The sequence below is a fragment of the Myotis yumanensis genome, unplaced genomic scaffold (assembly GCF_028538775.1).
Source record: "Myotis yumanensis isolate MYYU_CA2020_CCGP unplaced genomic scaffold, mMyoYum1.0.hap1 SCAF_7, whole genome shotgun sequence".
Lineage (NCBI taxonomy): Eukaryota > Metazoa > Chordata > Mammalia > Chiroptera > Vespertilionidae > Myotis > Myotis yumanensis.
This window is the reverse complement of record NW_027223758.1, coordinates 13,061,118-13,083,376: the sequence shown is the minus strand read 5'-3', so window position 1 is coordinate 13,083,376 and position 22,259 is coordinate 13,061,118. Positions and strand designations below refer to the sequence as shown.

Genomic DNA, 22,259 nt, shown 5'->3' with positions numbered 1-22,259 from the left:
TTTTAAAGAGAAAGAAATAGGGTCTTTAAAGAGGTGTTTTTTAAAAAGCCTCTAAAAAAAAAGAGGTGTTTAAGGTAAAAGGAAGTCATTCGAGTAGGCCCTAATCCGATATGATGGTGTCCTAATAAGAAGAGATTAGGACAGACACGAAGCAGGGAAGACCATGTGAGGACATAGGAGATGACAGCTGTCTCTAAGCCATCAGTAAATGATGGTAACATATTATAACCCATTGAATAAAACAGGGCCCTATGATAGGAATATAATGGTGTAAATAAATAAATAAATGGGGAGAAGAGACATTTCTTCCTTACACTGGAATACCAAATAATAAAACAAAAGGAATGGGGGAGTTCATCACCGATTGGCCACCATCAGAGTGATAACTGACTCCACCAAGAAACAAACGATGCTAAGGTAAGTGGGTGAGAGTTTGATGAAGAACAGAATATTTACATGATATCAAAGTGCTCACCCATAAAATGCTCATTAATTACACAGGGAAAAGCGACTTTACTGTGGAGCAGCCTGGCCAGCACCACTAACCGAGAATTGTTAGTAATGGGACAAATCACTGTCCCCTTGGCAGGATGAATGAGAAGAACACAGTATCACTTTTTTTATATTCTTTTTTTAAAATATATTTTTATTGATTCCAGAAAGGAAGGGAGAGGGAGAGAGAGATAGAAACATCAATGATGAGAATCATTGATCAGCTGCCTCCTGCACGCCCCCCCAACAGGGGATTGAGCTCGCAACCCGGGCATATGCCCTCGACCAGAATCGAACCTGGGACCCTTCAGCCCACAGGCCAACGCTCTATCCGCTGGGCCAAACCAGCTAGCGCTCATTTTTTTATATTCTTACCAACAATGCATTATCTAAATCTAATCACAAGAAACATCAGAGAAACTAAGCTGAAGAACTTCATACAAAGTAACTGCTTGTTATCATCAAAAGTGCCAAGGTCCTAAAAACCAAGGGCAGACTGACAGAAGGGGACTAAATGCCAAGTGGGATTCTGAATGAGGGGGGCGGCTGGCAAAACTGAACAGGAGGAGACTGAGGTGGGGTCTGTACCACATTCATTTCCTGACTTTTGAAGGATGAGGGGGGCAATGGGTCAGCAACTCACTCAGATCTTTCAGAAAAAAAGTTCTCTATTTCCTTATAGTAAGTTTGAAATTATTTCAAAATAATGAAGAAAAGGAGGGTAGCATTAGCGGCATGCCAAGTGTCGATACTTGACCTGTTTGTTGAGCTCTTCCATTTCGGAGCAGGCCTTCTCCTTGTCTCTCTTTAAAAGCTCAATTTCCTTCCTGTTGAAAAGCAAAATTAACAATATCACTCTGACCAACAGTTTCTTTTTCCCAGTCATCGCCCATGGCAGTGATGGCGAACCTTTTGAGCTCGGCGTGCCAGCATTTTGAAAAACCCTAACTTAACTCTGGTGCCGTGTCACATATAGAAATTTTTTAATATCTGCAACCATAGCAAAATGAAGACTTACATTTTTGATATTTATTTTATATATTTAAATGCCATTTAACAAAGAAAAATCAACCAAAAAAAATGAGTTTGCATGTCACCTCTGACACGCGTGTCATAGGTTCGCCATCACTGGCCCATGGTAACCGCAGCACCTTGGATCTGTGGCCACATACCACTCTCACACCTGCTCTTGGCACCCACAGCCACCACTCTGTTCCTACTGTACACTATTCCCGCTGCTGATCCAAGCGGGTCCCAATCCTCAGGACCAGCGGGTGCTGCCAGTGTTACAGAACAAAAGCCTCTACAACACCCCTCAACTGCACCCATGAATCTCTCTCGGGCACAGCATGCAACTGTTCACTACCAACAGCATGGAGACCCAAAGGGCCCTACATCCACTAAGGTCTGTTGTCAAAGGGGGGGCTGGCAGCAAACGTAGGGGGGAAATGGTTCCTAGAGTGAAAAAAACTCTTAGATTTCAGAACTTCTATAATGTGATAACAATCACTTGTTTGCCTACCTGTTCTGGATTCCATATCTTAATTAATCATGGCAATTTAATCAAATCAGTACCACATTCTCAGCCTTTTAGAGCTGAGCTCTTCTTCAATTTCAGAGCTAAATAAAAGGTCAACCCACTGTCCTTGGATAAGATAGGGCTACGGGAGTGAACGCAGAAATCCACCAGCAGCTTTTCTGTGTCCGCCTCACCCCCAACAGACTCACTAAAATCAATAGACAGAACTGAATCTTGGAGAAAAGCATAGCTGAAACCATTATCAGGACATGAGTGAACAGATTTCCTTGCCCAGAAAGGCCTCTGGGGCACCACTTACCCCTACAAAAGTACCTGCTGCTCCCCCGCGCTTAGCATAATGGGGACTATTTCTGCAGCGGGGAGAAGCATGGGAACATTGACTTCAGAGGTAAGCGGGCCTGTGCTGGAGCTGCTCACTGTGGTGATGACTGTGCTGCATGCTCGCACTTTCTGCCCAAACTTCTGAGATGAGACCAGACTCTCAGGAAGGAAGGCGGTTGCCAGCATTTGGAAGGAGGCCTGAGGCCTCTCATGCATGTCCAGGCTGGTCAGAGGTCAGCACGGCTCTCCCACTTAGGGTTTTCTGGAATGCGGGATCGCTCTGTGAACATCTCCCACTTTCTACAGCAATACCGTCTAAGCTCATTCTACAAAGAGTAACATGTGTCATAGGCTGTAAGTTCTGAGCGAACCAATGAGACAGGGCCCTTACCTTTGTGCATCATTTGTCCTTTCTGTAGATTCAAGCTCTTGCTGCATTCTCCCCAGCTCATTTTTCAACACTGTGTTTTCTTCAGAAAGCCTATCCAACTTAATTCTGCATGAAAAACAGAAAAGAGAAAGGACTGGAAACTCAGGCACTAGGTACCATTTGCAGCCCACATCAGTCGGGTCTTGAAGTCGGAAGTCATGGTAGTCCTGCCGTCTCCATTTCCCCTTCTCCAGATGATGGCACAGGACATACTTTTCCTTTTCCTTTCTCTCTATCCAGTTACAACAGGCTACAGTCTGCATCTCCCCAGAGAGCAGCTTCAGAAAGCAAAGCTTTCTTAGCTTCCAAAATGGTCACACAATCAACAACTCACTAATATATTCAGTACCTTGGTTCCATTTACTCTGTGTTTACAGTTGACCTGTTCCTGCATCTTATAAACTCTAACTGAAATGTTTCTGTGGTTGGTACCAGTGCACAATGTTGGGTGTGAGTCCTCGGTTATTGCAGAGGATATCCGTCCTTCCACCAGTGAACTCCAGCACGGAGCTAAGAAACACAAGGAGTAAGAAGATCGAAACACATGGGCACGTTTTCCTCCTTAGGTAGAGTACCTCCCCCTATCCTGTTCTCTGAGGCCACAGCACTGGGAGGAGAAACCTAGGAAGATACCCACATCGATTTATGGAGAGAAACCTGATATCAGGTGAATTCTTCCAGGGAGAAAAAAGCAAGTATAAACAGCTACTACATAAACCAACTGTGTCTAAAGCCACCTTTGCTCTCTGATGATGCTAGAGTCTCTGCTTATATAACACCATCACTGTATGACAGATGAGCAACTTACCAATAAATACAACAAATGAGGCGGCCAAAACCCATACTTGCTGACCAGAGAATTTATTCCTGTTTTAAAAGCTACATTTTTTAAAAATCCTCACCTGAACATGTGTCTTTTTAAAAATATGTTTTTATTGATTTTAGAGAGAGAGGAAGGGAGATGGAGAGAGAAGAAGAAAAAAACATTGATGAGAGAAACACTGACCCCCTAGTGGGGATGGAGCCCACAACCTGGGCATGTGCCCTGACCAGGAATCGAACCAGCGACCTCTTGGTGCATGGGACAATGCTCAATCCACTGAGCCACACCAGCCGGGCCAGAGACTTTATTCTTACTACATGTTGGTCTGGCTGACATTTATTACCCCCAATAGGTTTCTGGCATTAGCTTGTAATGTTTTCAACCTAAAAATACTCAAAGCCACATGATCTCATTAACGTGACAGTTTATGTATTATGGTTATAATATCAAGTACCTCTTTCATGGCTTCATTTTATCTCACAAGGAACTAAAGAGAAATATAAAAAAATAGAAATCACTGGAATTTTAAAAGCAGCAAAGGTTTTCAAGCAGGGGAGTAAAAAAAAATGAGATCTGTGTTTTGAAACTGTCACTCTGGCTCCAGTATGGAAAACAAATTGATTCAAGGCAGGTATATGTGTGTGTAGTCGGGAGGGGCGGGGGGGGGGGGAAGGGGGGGCGGGGGAAGAAGGGGAGATAAGGGGAGGGAAGCAGGGCATCTACTTCCAGCTTCCTAGATGTCAGATAAGCTGATGGTTGCCCAATCCCATCCCCCACACACTCACCAAACAAGTAGAATCTGTGTGAAGCTTGTCACACAATGTGTGACTGTTCTCACTGAAGGTAATGGAAACCACCAAGGGCCCCCAAATAAAACAAAAACCTGGAAGCTGAAACCAAAGCTGTGAGCATTAAGTAACACAAAGCTGGGGTTACCCGAGGCCAGTGCCTATGTCAGCAGCATGGAGACACAGCACAGTGGACAAGTGCATTAAGCCAGTACCCTAGAAGGAGGTTAACGTGGTCCCAGATTAGTAGGCCCCCAATTGTGGGCAAAAGCAAAATGCCTTCTTCCTGCAGAAAGCATCCTCTACTATAGCTCCCAGGATTTCGAGATTAACATCACATAAACAAGAGCTCACAATAAAAAATCACCACAATATACATGGAAAAAAACCACCTATCAGAGTCAGCAGGAGCAAAAACAACAGAATTAGACCCCATAGAAATCTTGGATATTGGAATCATCAGACACAAACTAAAGATAAGTATTATGGAATGTTTATGTAAGTAAAAGATTGAAATTTAAAAATGAACATGAATAAATTATCAAGAGAGTCCAGACAGGACCAAACAGAGTTTATGGAAATAAAAGAAAACCACAAAATTTTTGGAAATGAAAAAAGTCAATGTTAAACACTGAATGGGTTAAATGGCAGACTAGACACAATTGAAGAAAGAATTACTAACCTTAAACACAGAGATATGAAAAAAGTACCCAGAATGTGACAGAGAAAACAGGATGGAAGATATGAAAAAGAGTTTAAGAAATGGAAGAAAAGAGAAAAGTTCTAACATCATTTATTTAATTCAAGAGGGTGAGAGGAGAGGCAATAGTTTAATAGCTGAGAGTTTTTTTAATATGTTTTTTCTTTTAATTGATTTCAGAGAGAGGAATGGAGAGGGAGAGATAGAAATATCAATGATGAGAGAGATCATTAATCGGCTGCCTCCTGCACGCCACCCACCGGGGATTGAGCCTACACCCGGGCATGTGCTCTAAACGGGAATCGAATCGTGACCTCCTGGTTCATAGGTCGACACTCAACCATTGGGCCGGGCTGAGAGTTTTTTAAGACACAAATCTATACATTTAATAGGCATAATATTTTAAGTAAGGTAAGTTAAAAGGAAACCGCATCTATTCCCTATGGCCCAACAATTCCATTCTTAGGTACATCCCAACCTACATGCTCAAAAAGATATTTACAAGAACTTTTTCAGCAGTATTACTCGTGATAGCTAAACACTAGACACTACTCAAATACTCATCAACAAGTGAATGAATACATTGTGGTTAATTCACACAACGGACTGCCATAGCAACACAAATGCACAAACTATAGGTATAAGCAAAAACCTGGATGAATCTCACAAACATATGTTGAGCCAAGAAAGACAGATACAAAAGAGTACACATTGTGTGAGTCCTTTACATAAAGTACAAAAATTGGCAAAAGTAATCTATGCGGTTAGAAGTCAGAATTTGGGGAGCTGTTTCTTGTTCTGGCTGCTGATAACATAGATGTGTTCAATTTGTTGACAATTCTTCTAATTGTGTATTTTTTCTTGTGTATATAATAAAAAGTTAAAAATATACAACTAGCCCTGACCGGTTGGCTCAGTGGATAGAGCATCGAGCCATGGACTGAAGGGTCCCAGGTTCGATTCCTGTCAAGGGAATGTATGTACCTTGGTTGCAGGCTCGATCCCCAGTAGGGGGCGTGCAGGAGGCAACTGATCAATATTTCTCTCTCATTGATGTTTCTAACTCTCTATCCCTCTCCCTTCCTCTCTGTAAAAAATCAATTAAAAATATTTTTTAAAATATACAACTAAATACATAAAAGAAAAACTGCAAAATATAGATTTAAAAAGCAGCCATCCTGGCTGATGTGGCTCAATGATTGGGCATCAACCTATGAACCAGGAGGTCATGGTTCGATTCCCAGTCAGGGCATATGCAGGTTCCATCCCCAGAGTGGGTGAGTGCGGGAGTCATCCGATCAATGATTCCCTCATCATTGATGTTTCTATCTTTTTTTAAAAATATATTTTTATTGATTTTATAGAGGAAGGGAGAGGGAGAGAGAGATAGAAGCATCAATGATGAGAGAGAATCATTGATAGGTTGCCTCCTGCATGCCCCTCACTAGGGATTGAGCCTGCAACTCAAGCATGTGCCCTTGACTGGAATCGAACCCAGGACCCTTCAGTCTGCAGGCCAACTGAGCCAAACCAGCCAGGGCTGATGTTTCTATCTTTGTCTCCCTCTTCCTTCCTCTCTAAAATCAATTTAAAAAAATATTATTTAAAAAAAAAGCAGCCAGAGAACTTAACTCAGATAACCTACCATCGCAGGCAGAATAACGGACTCTAAAAGATGCCCATGCCCTAGTCCCCAGAACCTGTGACTGTTGTATTACATGGAGAAGAGGAACTGATGTTGCTAATTAGCTGACTTAGGGAGAGTATCCTGAGTGATCCAGGTGGGCCCAATGTAATCACAGGGTGCTTAAATGTGGAAGAGGGAAGCATAAGCGTCAGTGTCAGGCCCTGGCCGGTGTTCTCAGTGGTTAGAGCATCGCCCTACGTACCAGTGGGTCAGAGGTTCCACTCCCAGTCAGGGACATGTGCCTGGGTTGCAAGTTCGATCCCCGGTCCCAGTTGGGGTGTGTGCAGGAGGCAACCAATCGATGTGTCTTTCTCACATCCATGTTTCTCTCTCTCTCTCTCTCCTCCCTCCCTCCTTTCCACTCTCTGAAAAAACAGTGGAAAAAATATCCTCGGGTGAGGATTAACAAGAATCAGTATCAGAGTGATGTGATATAAGGAGGGCCTGACCAGTCATTGCTGGCTTTAAAGATGGAAGGGGTCAGAAACCACAGAATGAGAGAATGAGAGCAGTAGCTGAAAAAGGGAAAGAAAAGAGATTCTGAAACTGTGACATCATAGACTGTGTTGTTTTAAGCCACTAGCTTTGTGGTGATGTGTTACAGCAGCAATCGGAAGCTAATACACATACAAAGGGACAACAATTAGACACAGCACAAACTATTCAATGCCAACAAAGGAATCTCGAAGATACTGAACATGTACAGCAGACAGCTCTTGAACTGTTAACCTAGATTTGTATCCCTAGGAATACTCTCTTTCAAAAATAGACACATATCTGAGACACATTCAGACAAACAAAAACTGAGGGAATTTATTCCCAGGAGAGTCTCACTAAAAGAACTTTTCCACAGGCTCCACATCAGAAAGAAAGAACATGGTCCTCTAAGGAAGGCATGAGATACAGGAAGAAACAGGAGCCTCCACATGACCAGCTGAGGAGGATGCAATATCAGCAAACAGTAATCTCGCCTAATATACTTCATCTGAATCGAGCCATGAAGAAAACAGGCACCCAAACTGAGGGCCAGTCTGCAACACACCTGGTGTTGAGTCTTTTAAAATGTGAATGTCCAAATGCCTAGAAAATACATGATCTACCAAGACTGACTCACGAAAAAAACAGAAAATCTGAAAGACCTATAACTAACTATTAAGGAGGTTTAATCATCATCAAACACCTCAGAACAAGGAAAAGCCCAGGAAGCAGATGGATTCTCTGGTGGATTTAGCAAACATTGAAAGAATTAATAGCAATCCTTCTCAAACTCTTCCCAAATACTGAAGAAGAGGAACTACTTCCTGGCTCATTCTATGAGGCCAGCATTATTCTAATACCAAAGCCAGACAAAGACACTCGAGGAAAACTACAGACCAACATTTCTTATCAATATTGCTGCTAAAACCCTCAATACAACACTAGCAAAAATTACTGTTTAATAGGCACAGAGTTTTTGTTTGGGATGATGGAAGTTTTGGAACTGCATAGTGGTAGCAATTGTGCAACACTGTGAATGTTTAACGCCACTGATTTACACACTTAAAATGATCGATTTTTACTGACAAAAATTAACTTAAAAACTGATACACTCTCTTAGATGAAAGGAAATTAAAGAGCTATAACTAAAGGCATAGCAGAATCCTTGATTGGGTCTGGAGTGTATGAACAATAAAGAACATATTGAGCCCTAGCCGATTTGGCTCAGTGGATAGAGCGGACTGAAGGGTCCTGGGTTCCATTCTGATCAAGGGCACATGTCCGGGTTGTGGCTCAATCCCCAGTAGGGGGCATGCAGGAGGCAGCCAACCAATTATTCTTTCTCATCATTGATATTTCTATCTCTCTCTCCCTTCCACTCTGAAATCAATAAAAATATATTTTTAAAAAAGAACATATTGAAACAATTAGGGATAACTGAACATGGAGTGTAAATTAAAAATAGCATTGAATTTATATTAAATTTCCCGTATCTGATGATGATATTGTGGATATATAGGAGAATGTCCTTGTTCTTACAAAATAGCATGCTGAAGTATTTAGCAATAAAGTGTCTGCAATAATGTCTGCAATTATCTCAAATTCAGAAAAAATAAAAAGGGTGTGCATATGGATGTGTAGTACAAAAGAGAGAGAGATGGAGAGAGGGGGCGGGAAGGGGTGACAACCTGGAGGAGGACCTGGCTGCACACCTGGGCTCTCTGTCCCTTGCCAACAGACGGACATCCCTGCTGTTCTCTAACCTGCTGGCAGAGATTCTTTCACGACTCAAATCTGGTCATGTCACTCTCTAGAATTTGCTTTCTCTATGATAAAGGCCAAAATCCTCCCTGATTTCTTTAAGATCCTGCAAGTCTGACCTTCGCCCAGCTAGGGTCCTGTAGCTGCTATGCTTGGGAGATGGTTTATTTAGAAGTGGCTATAAGACCACACACTGGAGTTGTGGCCAAGGGCCCACTGGCTGGGGACAGACCTGCCCCCACAGAGCAGGAGCCGAGGCTGGGGGCCCAGCCTCGGGATAAAGGATGCTGGTGGTCTCCGGGGGTGCCTGCTCCTTCGGGCTCTCAGTGGCTCCTGACACAGGTGTCCCTTCCTCCTACAGCAACCTTCTCCAAAAGACACCAGCCCCTCCGTTTGGGATCCGCCCCCGTCTCCTCACCCAACCAGCCTCTACAGGGGACAGTACCAAAGGCTCCCCAAAAGTAATGCAATCCCACCCCCCTTTCTTCTCCCTTCCTGGTGGCATTTCCTGGGAGTTCTTTAATTGCTCTGTGACCCATTTCCAACCTCCCTGCCCATATCCCATCCACCCATAACCCATCAATTCAGTCTCCAACTTCTGCCGGTCAACATCCCGCACCTCTGCGGCCATCACTATGGCCCAGCCACTGTCACCTCCTGCCTGGGCAGCTGCAGCAGCCACCTCCTCGGCCCTCTCATCCACTGCTGTGCCCAGTCCAGGCCCCCAGCAGCTTGCTCTTAGGAAGCCCTCCCATTCCCATTAGAGCAGGCACCTGCCCACCTTCCCCTCGAACATTGTCTCCTCACGCTGCAGATCCCTCTAACCCAGTGGTTCTCAACCTTCTGGCCCTTTAAATACAGTTCCTAATGTTGTGACCCAACCATAAAATTATTTTCGTTGCTACTGCATAACTGTAATGTTGCTACTGTTATGAATCGTCATGTAAATATCCAATACGCAGGATGGTCTTAGGCGACCCCTGTGAAAGGGTCGTTCGACCGCCAAAGGGGTCACGACCCACAGGTTGAGAACCGCTGCTCTAACCTGAGACAAGCCTCTTTCCCTGTCAGACACACAGTAGGTCTCCTTGGCCTGATGGGGGCTGGGCCTGTGCCATGTGGTCTTCCCAGACCTGAACCCCAGCCTCGCAGGAAACCCACAGCTTGAATTTGGGTTGATTCTTTCTATATATTCTCTTAGGATTTCACCACACATGCATGTGTCCCTGAAAAATGGACCTGGTTTGAGTGGCATGGCCTTTGTTTCCTCAACCTTTGAAGGATGATGCATTTCCTTTTAACACGGGGACATGCGGGAAGCATGGTGCTTTGCAGTGGGATGAAAGCTCCAAACGTCTGTTTTGCTCCCAACTGCAACCCTAACTGTGCTGGCAAATAGCAGGTGACCCGAAACACTGTTAAACAAGTGAAGACCCTGCTGAGATGAACTGTGACCAGCTGTGGGGCCAACAGGCCGGGGAATGTGCATGTCAGGGAAGCAGGAAGAGAGCAGGGCAGCCCGCCAGGACTTGTCAGTGAGTGGCGGACCACTGGGGGCTGGGGTGGAGAATTCGAATAGCACAAATCTGGGCACACATGTCTATCCACAGAGAAGCATTTGAAAGGGACGGCAGAGTGGGATTCCAGGAGCTAGGCTGCTTCTGTGCCTGAGTTCCTGGTATGTAGCTGTGGACTCACGCATGGAGCAGGTCCCCAAGGTGCTCGCGCTGGGCCCATGAGTGGCCTGTTTATGGGGGACTTGCTATGGAACAGCCGCAAAGGTAAGCTCATGTTCACACATTCATCTCATGCTTCTTGCCCCTGCTTTTTTTTGTTAATTGTCACTCAAGGATTTTTTTCCATTGCTTTTCAGAGAGAGAGAGTGAACGGGAGGGAAGGAGAGAGAGGACGAGAGAAACATTGATGTGAGAGACACATCAATTGGTTGCCTCCTGACCAGGGATGGGGAGTGAACCCACAACCCAGGTACATGCCCTTGACTGGGAATCAAACCTGTGTCTCTTCCATGCCCAGGCCTACGCTCTAACCCCTGAGCACCACCGGCCAGGGCTCCATGCCCTTTTTGAGGTACAGCACCATCTCTCTATGGGTAAGGAAACTTAGAAGTCAGGCCCCCACAAACAAGGTCCCACATTGTTCAGGAACACCCACCTAAGAGGCAGGAGCATGAAGCAATGCCTAGAGGGCAGTGAACAGCCCCTTCAGGATAGGCACCTCCCAGGGGAGGGAGTGCCCAGGGACCTCTAGCACACTAATGTTTTCTTTGTTAAGCTGGGTGGTGTACTGACATTTATTCTTTTAGGTTTATCATAAATCCTACATTACCTTTTATTTTTTCAATAAAGCAACTTGTCCATGGTCCCAGCTAGAGGAGCTGGCGCCTCAGCTGGAATGCAGGTCTCCCCACACGCCTGTGATCACGCTCAGACAGCCCGCGTCTGCTGTGAACCAGGATCACCCGCTTGGACAAATGACACAAGACCCCAGCCAGCTTCCATCTCCACATGAAGCAGGCACCTCCCAGGTGGGACCTGATGGCTCTGCATGCAGAGCAGTGACCATGTCACACAGTCGCTGTGGCATGCAAGTGCCCACAACACCTCCCAGGGCAGCCCTGTCTCCCGAGGAGCCGGAAGAGCACCTGGAGCCGAGCTCTGCAGCATCGGGAAAGACCTAGAACTCCAGGCTTCTGAGAAAGAGCATGTGCCGGCCTGAGTCCCTCATGGGAGCCTGGAGGAGGACCTGGCTGTACACCTGGGTTCTCTGTCCCTTGCCAACAGACAGACATCTCCAGGCCACCTCCCCACCTTGGGGTGCCCCTGAGGCACCGGCTGCAGCAGTCTCAGGGCCTGTTGGGGCACCGTGCCCAGCCCTGTCGCTGCAAGCCCACACACGGCAGCACAGGGACACTCTCCTTAATGGACGGCCTCCTCTGCTGCTGCCCCAACAGCACAGAAACCTGCCGTTCAAGGACAATGCCTGGTACACACACTGGTGGGCGCAGTGGTGCATCCTGCTTAGTCACATGGAAGAGGGCGCAGGTGACCAAGGATGAAAAGGGGCTCTGGGCACAGCGTCTTGTCTTGTGACACCACCAAGAACTTCCTAAGGACAAGGGCAGGGGACACCAGAGCCAGCTGAGATGCCCCCTCTTGGGAGCCTGGAGATCTGTGGGTGCCTGAGGTCGTGTTCGGGCTTAGGACCCCTGCACAAGCACCTCATCAGCAGCTGCGAGCTGGTCGGGGGAAAGGCACATGTGCAGTTAGTGAGAGGTTAGAGGGTGTAACTTGCCATTCTGAAAATGGGAGACACCACACCTGTTGTTTTCTCTTGAATCTGCCTTTTTCTCAAGAGCCCAAATAACATCTTCCAGGTACGAAAGTTTGGTTTTCATGTCATTCTTCTCTCTTTCAGGGCCACCTCAGCCTCTGCCTCCCCCAGGGCATCGAGCTCTTCCTGCCCAGCCACCCGGGGGCCAGTGAGCCTGGGTGGGGCTCGAGGTGCCCCTCCTGGCCTTTCCCCACTGGGCTGCAGCCCCACTCCAGGGTGGTCTCACTGCACTAGGCCTGCCCCACGGTCCCAGCAGGGGTTGGCTCCCTGCTCAGGTTCCCAGCTTGCTCCTTGACAAGAGCCCACCCTCTGGGACTCAGTCCACCCTCTGTTCGCTGCGTTTCAAGTTGGCTCAAGCCGGCTGGGCCATCAGAAGGCATTAGGTCCTCCGGGACCCCTCGCCTGTGGTAGCAGAAGCCACCTTCTCGGGGTCCAGCACACTCCAACCGCGCTCTCTGAGGCTGACACTCTTTGAGGGCATTCTGGGTGCCAGGGCAGGGGCTGGGCTCTGCCTGGGGCCACCATGGACAGGCTGCTCCCTCCTGCCTGCACTGAGGATCATGGGATCACCTGTACCCTCCTGCTCACCACCTCACACTGCTGGCCCAGCCTTCAAGAAGGCCACAGCCTCTCTGCTCCCAGGCAAGGCTTTCCACCTGCTTCCTAAAGGTGAGCTCCAACCTCACGGGCAAAAGACTTGCAGAGCTGTGCCTGCTCCTCACTCATCCACGCCTGCAGCTGAGTGGCTGCTGTGGACAGCGTGTGAGGATCTCCCTTTCCCTTTCTTCCCTTTGCTCCTTCTCCATGTCAAGCTGCTGTCATCTCTCTCACGTGCAGCAGATGTTTCTGCGGCATCTCTTCCTTCTGCTCATGTTGTGTGAATAAGTTCTTACAGTGGGAGGCCAGCTGGGCTTCCATCCTTGAGAGCTTTAGGTTCAGCTCAACTTTGGCCTCTTTTCTATAGAAACAGGAGTCACAGGCCCTGCAGCTGCAGCTCTAAGCCCCAGAACTTCCTGTCTGGTAAGTAAGGCTACAGGCTTTTCTTATTCTAGCCTCAGGCCTCCTCTCTGCTTGGCTGGCTTTATCCCCTCTCACTTCCCAGGCCCTAGGACTCTCTTAGAGAGGCTGCAGGACTATCTCTCACTACGGTTGGGTCCACATGCAGAAGCTAATACAGATGCCATTCACCAGGTGACTGATGAATGCAAGATGATTAAAAATGAACAATAAAATTCAGTCCCTTAGTTGCCCAGGCCACACATCCACGCTCAGCAGCATGTGAGGCTGGCAGCGGCCTTCGCACCCAGCAGACACAGGGATGTCCCTCGTCGCAGGAAGTTGAGGACAGCCCAGCCTGGTCTTAGCTGAATGAAACTCACCCACAGTCAAAACTGCCCTTGAAAACTCTATAAGGGGCTGAGCCTGAGGCCTTGGCAGCCGGGAGAATTGAGTCGAAGCCGAGGTGAGGGCCACATAAGGGCACCAAGCCTGGGGCAGGTGTGCTCTCTGCTTCTGCCAATGAAAGCCTGAGCCAGACGGACGGTGAGCAGTAGGAGCTCCTCCCAACAAAGGCATCTCGGGCTCGAGATGGGAGGGATGGGCAGGAGGGCACCGCCCTGCCCTGATCCTCTGCTGTCTGGTGGGAGTCTGGAGGGAGCTTTGGTCCCGTATCACACAGCTCTTGGGTTTCAGAGAAAATAACAAAGCTCAGGGGAAGCGTGTGACTTAAAAATGACTTATCAACCCAGCCGGTATGGCTCATGCACCAAGAGTTCGCCAGTTCGATTCCTGGTCAGGGCACATGCTCAGGTTGCTGGCTCAATCCCCAACAGGGGGCATGCAGGAGGCAGCTGATCGGCGATTCTCACTCATCATTGGTATTTTCTCCATCTCCCTTCCTCTCTCTCTAAAAAATCAATAAAACTTTTTTTTGAAAAAGACTTATCCCCTCCAGGAGTGTCAGCCAGTCCCTGCAGGCCCGAGGGTGTCATCTGGAGTGGAGGGAGGAAGGGAACACAAGCGCACCCTCACCCAGTGGGAGGCATGAACTCCACAGGAAGGGCCCTGACACCTGCACTCAGTGTGCTGACTGGGGGCATGTCCACTTGGCAACAACATCGGCACCCGAACAGGTCCACACAGAGCCCCCCTCGAGGGCAGGTGTGTGGTGGGCACCTTCTCCGTGAGTCGTACGCTCAGCTCTACGCCAACATGGATGGGGTGTGGCCATCCTCTCCCGAGCTGGGAGGATCCAAGGCTCCACGCGGGACAGGGAGGGATGGCTGACCAGCACTGAGCCTGCAATAACTAGTTACTACTAGTTACACTGTAACAAAAGACCACATTCCAGTTTTCCAAATAAGCCTTTTCTCTCCTGTGCTCATCATATATTTTAGCCTTTTCAAGAATCTCACTAACCCAAATTAATGGTTCTTCCCATTGTTTTAGGGCTTTTAGATCTCTTATCCATCTCCCCGTGTGCTACAACACCATGTCCTAGGAAATTAGAGCAAGATATTAAATGATGAAGAACATACTGCCTTTGCTATACCAGACAAGTCTGAGGCAGAAGGTGAAAAACACTGAGATAAAATTCTATAAGGCAGACTGTTTCATGGCCTAAGCTCTGGTTAATACACGTCAAATCTGAAGTAAAAGTCCTTATACGATGACCTGATCTGCCAGTGCTCACCCATCTGCCCTGAGAAGAACCACCTGGTTGACAGGTCCTGCCCTTCTGCACAGTGAGCACAACCCAATTTTACATTTTGGTTCTTGGCAAGAAACCCCAGACATGAAATCCTGCAGGGACAGGGAGCTCGACCTGAACTGCTGCAGCTCCTGCTGGTGCCTCCGGCGCAGCTCGGCCTCCAGCTGCTCCTTCTCCCGGGCCAGCTGCTGCGCCAGGCCGGACAGCGCCTGCGCATAGCACTGCTCCATCTCCGCCCTCTTCAGCTCGAACGTCCTCTCCAGCTCAGGGCCCTGGCTTGCACTCTGCAGCTGGTCCTGCAGGACTTGGATGACCTCCTGAGATTTCACGTGGAGCTTCTCCAGGTTGGCTTTCTGGTCCTCCAGCACACTGACCTCACGCTGGAAAGCCTGCTCCATTTCTTTCCTCTTATTTGCAAAGTCCTTTTTCATCATCTCAATTTCTCTTTCATAGCAGTTTACCTGAGAGGAGAAATATGAGCAATGTCGATCAGGAGGTCCCCAAAATGACTCACTGACAATACAACACAGAAGTATGAGGCTGCCAAGTGGCACCAAGAGCAGACAGCCTAGACCTGCTGAGGCGCAGGGGACGGCCACGCCAGCAATGCCTACGGCTCCCCACGGGCCCAGGTAGCTACAGGCTTTATTTTTCCTGGTAACCTTCCACCAGCCCCACGAAGCAGATCCAGCAGGTGGGGATGGGAGGCTGGAAGCAGCTGGGCAGGTGCCTGGCCAGGAAGCATGAGGAGGGCGGAGGGTGTGACAACACAGAGAACAGGGAGCCTTCATGAGGTGGGCAGGGCAGTTCTGAACTCCTTGGTGGCTTCAATGGGAAGGAATACTATCCAGCCATGGGCAAGGCTACTACAGCAACTACCAGCTAATACCTCTAGGGAACCCACAGGCATCACTGCAAGACAGAGGTGGCCCTGCCTCGCTGCTACTCAGACCCAGACGTCTGACCCCCGATAACAAGTCATGGACACCAACCCTTAGCAAAACCCACCACAATCTGATAACAGAGCAGGAGACCTGGTCATCTGAGAAGACAGAGCTGGCCAGGCCACGAGGCCACGAAGTACCCCACCAAGGGTAAGTCCCAGGGTTATTTTAATGTAGAACAAAGCCAGGAGCTGTGATTCCTCAAAGACAGAGCAAGCAGGGAGGTCGGGCCTCAGCAGTGCCCTTGTGACACTCCAGACACACATAACCCCATTCCCTCCCACTATTAGTTATTCCTTATGTCCCACCTCCCTCCAAAGAGGGCTTGAGGTTGAACGTCAACTTTATTTCCCTTCCCCCACACTTTCCTTCCCGGAGCAGGCTTATTCCGGAGCAGGGGGCCGGGCAGACATGTGCAGGTAGCACAGTGAGCGAAGCTTTCAGGCATGCAGCAGGAAGTACCCAAATCTCCCTGCGGCCTCCCCATCCCCCCTGACCTTGGTCTCCAGCTGGATCTTGAGGTCTTGGTAGTGTTCCTTCACCTGCTCCATCATTATCTCCGTTTCTAGACTCACGGGAGTGGAATCGCCCAGGAAGGAGATGATGCCTGCAAACAAGGCCATGTCTGTTTATGTTCTGCTCGGGTGCCCTGATCTGGTCCACACCCTCCCATCCGACATTTGGACGGCACCGAGAATTCACCCCGGATTTCCTCCACCACCCAGGACAGTGCACGGCCTTCCACGGGCACCTTCTGCTGGCGGTGAGGGGAGGCCCTTGCGGGTTTCCACAAACGGTCTGTTCTGCTCCATTCTCAAAGTTGGAGCTCTGAGAAATCAACATTTTGAGTCTTTGCCAGACACAGATTACTCCAAGATATAACTAGGAGACTCCCTGCAAGATTTGTCAGGCCCTTTCATTCCCTAAAAGATGCTGCGCATGGTACAGGTATTGCACCCTAAATTGTGTTCCCTGACCCAGGTACACAGAAAACCTGTGAAGACAGAAAAAAAGTGTGACCTGGAGCACAGACAAACCTCCGTGACAGTCAGTGCTTTATGATGAGGCATGTACACCACACATGCCCCACACACAGGTCATGTGGGGTTTCAGCAAATAAGTCAGGAGTGGAGTGAAATGCTTGTGGAGTCAAGGTTCTGCGAGATCACAGGAAGCGACATTTTCTTTTCTTCTTTTTTTAAATATATATTTATTAATTTCAGAGAGGAAGGGAGAAGGAGAGATAGAAACATCAATGATGAGAGAGAATCATTGATTGGCTGCCTCCTGCACGCCCCCTACTGGGGATCAAGCCTGCAACCTGAGCATGTGCTCTTGACTGGAATTGAACCAGAGACCCTTCAGTCTGCAGGCCAATGCTCTATCCACTGAGCAAACCCAGCTAGGGCAGGAAGCAACATTTTCTTCCAGAAGATCCTCCTCACTGACAATGTCAGACATCTGGGCAGCTCATTTTAACGGGCCACCTGTAGGCCCACAAGTTCTGCCAGCTCTCCAGGGTACCAGGCATTCCAAACATTGTGTATGTGGAGGATACACCACAGGGTTCCCTCAGAATGTGGGAGTTGGCCAGTGCCAAGGTTTCGTCTGTGCTGGTCCAGGGGTCAGAAAACCGACAGGAAAAGACACACTCCCTAATCTCACCATCTCCCATTTCCCAAATCATTTTCCATGAAAAAATACTGACAGACTCAGAGACATGGGCTGGAAAGCCAAGATAAGACCCCAGGAAAGAAGGCATTCCACTGTCCTGACAGCCAGAAGCTGCCATCTGGGTCTGGCCAATGGGCACAGATAAGTGGGCACCACCAGGAGTGGCTCTAGCTGAATGCCCTGATGGCCAGGCCACCATAACTCACATGGCCTCCTCTCTGTAACGCCGCCATTGTGACTGTTCCCTACGGCAGCAGCCAGACCCCTCCTCCCTTGAGGAGGCTGATGGAACCTCTACAATCAGATGCAGGGGTGAAGGGGAAGGAAAAGGCCCCAGCTGGAGACTGTTCTAGTTTTATCAGAGACACACAAAGTGGGGGACTGCTTAGAGTGCCACATCCTGAGACCTGGACAAGGACAACACTGGTATAGGACCCCAGCTCTGCATGCCCTATGCTACAGGAACACCTGGCTCCTGATGAGAGTCACACACACTGTGCAGCTCAGCTTCCACCAGAGCCCACCTGGCCGGACATCACAACTGGCCCGGGATCTGGTAACACCCGATGAGCTGGCCACACCCTCCACCCACCCAGCTGAGGGCAGTCAGGGCTATGGGTCTCAGAAGCCATCAGATTCCACTAAAGAAGCTGCAGGTGAGGGGTTTCTTTATCGGCCAAGGAAGCTGGGCCCACATGCACAGAAAACCCACGTGGTTCCTGTGGAGGTTCCCATACGGCTCTCTTGAGCACACACTTTCTTGTTTTATTAAGTAAGCTTTTCCCAAGCAATATGGGAAACTCTGAGCGCTCTCAGGGCTACAGATGGGAGCATGTTCTCTGAGGAGCTGTTTGATCTATGGTAGCAATCAGGTTGCTGGGGCAGTCCCTGTGGTCCTGACTCCCAGGGGCAGCAGCAGGTGTGAAGCCACATACGTCATGTGACCCTGCATGGCACCTGCCCGGTACAATTGCCAGGAAGGGTAGCAACCAGCCATAACCACCCTGTCCTCCAAAAGGACCACAGAAACCTCAAGCATAGCTCCGGCATCTGAAACTCCACCCCCAGCCTGATCTCAAAAGGAGCCCAAAACACTTAACCACACACAGGGCATGAGGGCCTCTCGGAGCCCAGAGCTCATCCCAAGTCTATGGCTTGTTTAGGAAGCATGAAGCCTGGTCTTTCTCAAGTTACAGCTTCAACACGCAGCTCTGTGTTGAGCAGGTGGGGGCGCTTCCAGAGTGTAGCAGGGAATAAAAACTTTATTCTACTCGACTCACCATGAAATGGCAGTAGAATAAAATGTACAAACAAACTGATAAAAGGAGCTCACACACTGAGTTTCCTTATAAGCACACTGCAGGCATCAGCAGTCCCAGCTCCTGCTTGTACAGAAATGGCCTTGACCACGACTTTGGTTGACGCAGATCGTCCGACTGCAGGAATCTGCTGGCACTGGCAGTTCCAGGGTGCTGACAACAATGATCCATATCGAGACCAGCAAGGGCACTGCCCACACGTCCACAGCCCCTCCTCCTGACCGCTTTGTCCTGCTTCCCTCTCCCTCCCCATAAAAATCTGCCTGTACTGGGAGGCTGAGGTGAGCTTTGCCGCAAACTCCCCATTTTCCCAGGTGATCGACACTTGAATAAACCTCTTTCCCTTTTCACCAGCATCTGTCTCATGAGTTTGGCTTTCTTGGCAGTAGGCAGCCAACCTGGGATTTGGCTTCAAGAGCTCGAGGGAGATGCTATCCACATAACCCAGGCAGTAAACACCAAGTAAGGTCCACCTCAGTCCACACAAGGCCCCTGTGAACACAGGGAGTCCCTGACCCATTCACATGATTTAGTGCCTTCCCTTTCTAAGAGCTGTCACAGACCTGTGACAACCCCCCTGCTCACCCCCAGAACCCCGCTTCCCTTTTCTAGATGACCATCTCTGCATCTGGCCCATGCTGACCACTCACCTGGATCCCCTGGGTACCTCTCACAACACTGTAGAGTCACTTGGATACATCTACCCTACGGTCATGCATCCTACTCAAATGGTAAAGCCCTCGCCCTCCTTGACCTCTCTCTGGGTTCTGGGTGTTGTGTCAACCTCTAGCCTTGGGTTACTGGCCCTTCTCCCACATGCGGCAGTCGGAGGGGCACGTGACCATCTGGAGGCTGGGCTGGGCCTGATGTGCTGTGAAGCTGGCCTGCCCAGCACTGTGCTCCCTGGAACCAAAGGCGGCCTGTGCAGTAGAGGTAGGTAGAAGCCCATTGCCCCCACCATCCCCAGCAGGAGCACATCACTGCCACCTCCCACGACTCGGCTCCTACCTGCTCGGCCATGTCGAGAGAGCAGACGTCCATTTGGCTGTGCATGGGGCTGGCCGCGCCAACTCTGGGGCAACTGTGCCCGCAGACCCTCCACTGCAGCCTGCAGCTCGTCGTTGCTGTCCTGCAGGTCCTGTGGGGCAGAGCCAGACACCTCTTCCAGATACTGTGACCACCGGCATGGAGACTGGGCCACCCAGGGAACAGCTAAGCCCAGTGCCTGGAGCAACCAGCTGGGCCTAAGTAAGCCACACATTTTGGGGGTGGGGGGTGGGGGCTGAAGACCTGCCCACAGACAGGCAAAGGTGGGTGTGAGGGGTTGGTGCATGTCTCCATCCACTTGGGATGCTATAACAAAAATACCACATTAGGGGCTTAAAAACAACAGAAATTTCTCTCTCAGTGTTTTGGCATCCTTTTTAATCCTTACCTGAGGACATGCTTAAAGAGATAGAGAAAGAGAGAGAGAGAGAGAGTTATGTGAGAAAAAAACATCGATTGATTGCCTTCTGTACATGCCCAGACTGCCGATCAGACCTGCACCCCACGTATGTGCCCTGACCGGGAATCGAACTGGCAACCTTTTGGTGCACAGGATGACACTCAGCCAACTGAGGCACTTTGGCTGGGCAAGCTCTCAGGGTTTTGGAGGCTAGAAGTGATGAGTCCCTTTTATTAAAGCACTAATCCCCTTCTCTGGGCTTACCCTCACAACCTCCCAAAGACCCCACCTCCTAACACCATCACGGTGGGGGAATAGGGTTCAACATATGAATTTAGGGGAACACAAACATTCAGTATGTGGAAATACAGAAAAAAAATCTGCATTTGGGATTTCTGACCAAGGACATGCTACTCCATTATGGTGTCCACTCAAGACAACAGCGAAAACATTTAACTGCAAATAATCTCTAAGGAGGATCTGACTAACATTTTACACTCCCTTTTACCAAAGGCAGCCTTGCCAAGAGAACTGAGGCTGACAGAGAAAAAAAACAAAAAAAAAACACAAAAAAAGCTAAAATGGCCCTAACCGGTTTGGCTCAGTGGATAGAGCGTCGGCCTGCGGACTGAAGGGTCCCAGGTTCGATTCCGGTCAAGGGCATGTACCTGGGTTGCGAGCACATCCCCAGTGGGAGATGTGCAGGAGGCAGCTGATCGATGTTTCTCTCTCATCGATGTTTCTGGCTCTCTATCCCTCTCCCTTCCTCTCTGTAAAAAGTCAATAAAATATATTTAAAAAAAAAAAAAAGCTAAAATGATAGTTAAATAGAAAGGGGATTTGACAACAAGGGAAGGCATGGTTTCCTTGCTAACAAATGTCCTGGTTAGAAAATAAAAGGAAACCCCAAGCAGTGACTTTGAAAAGACCAGGTGATACACATCAGGGAAGGTTCAAGGTTACCTGTACTTCTGGAGACTGACTTTAATGTCCTCAGCCAAGAGGCAGAGACCCCATCCCCTCTGCCAGCACACCAAGCACCCAGATCTAGGTCTGTGATACCTCGTATAAGAAACAAGGACGCCGTGGAGAAGTGACTGGTCCAGGGCAAGTGTAGGTAAAGTACAAGAGGAGTCTGCAGCACCTTATGATGCTAGAAAGTATAGAACTAAACAATAAAACAAAACAAATGATGGAGACATGTCTCAAGGACGTGGCTGCAAGCTAGAAAACACTCCCATTGGCCAAATCTTACACAATTTGAGCTCCAAAATAATTAGACATAGCAATGAATCACAATCTACTGGGGGGAAATGGGAATTCATGAGTCCAAGCCAATAGATATCTAGATAGATAGATAGATTGACAGAAAGAAAGAGAGGAAGGAAGGGAGGGAGGGAGGGAGGGAGGGAAGAAGGAAGGAAGGAAGGAAGGAAGGAAGGAAGGAAGGAAGGAAGGAAGGTCAGACTTCTCTGGCTTAGAGTAGAATGCCAAGGGCCAACTGACAGATGTGGGGAGTGGGTGCTGAAGTTGGAAAATCGTCATTTGCAATCATCATGGTAAAGACTGGAGTGGGCAAGAATTATCAATGGATACTAAACCCAAGGAAAATATAGATGAATAATAGGATATTGCATGTTCTTAAAGTGCCTCCCCACTGCTCCTTACTAGTTACTACCAGTAATTATACAGTGGAAAAATCAGGTAATGCCTTGACCAAGAGAACAAAACCAACATCACCTATGCTGTCCAGCTGAGAATGTATAACCTCAACTTAATCCAAAGGAAGTATCAG

General features: G+C 48.6%; 1 protein-coding gene across 1 annotated transcript in view; it reads right to left on the bottom strand.

Annotated features, from left to right (window-relative positions):
• Window positions 1-22,259, bottom strand: part of NINL (ninein like) — a 108,174-nt gene that overhangs the window by 14,557 nt on the left and 71,358 nt on the right. The window contains exons 14-18 of the mRNA XM_070419797.1: window positions 20,026-20,155; window positions 16,522-16,631; window positions 15,195-15,541; window positions 2,745-2,849; window positions 1,250-1,319 (exon numbers count right to left, since the gene is read on the bottom strand). Of these exons, the coding sequence (XP_070275898.1) occupies window positions 1,250-1,319; window positions 2,745-2,849; window positions 15,195-15,541; window positions 16,522-16,631; window positions 20,026-20,155 (762 nt within the window). The remainder of the gene's footprint in view (window positions 1-1,249; window positions 1,320-2,744; window positions 2,850-15,194; window positions 15,542-16,521; window positions 16,632-20,025; window positions 20,156-22,259) is intronic.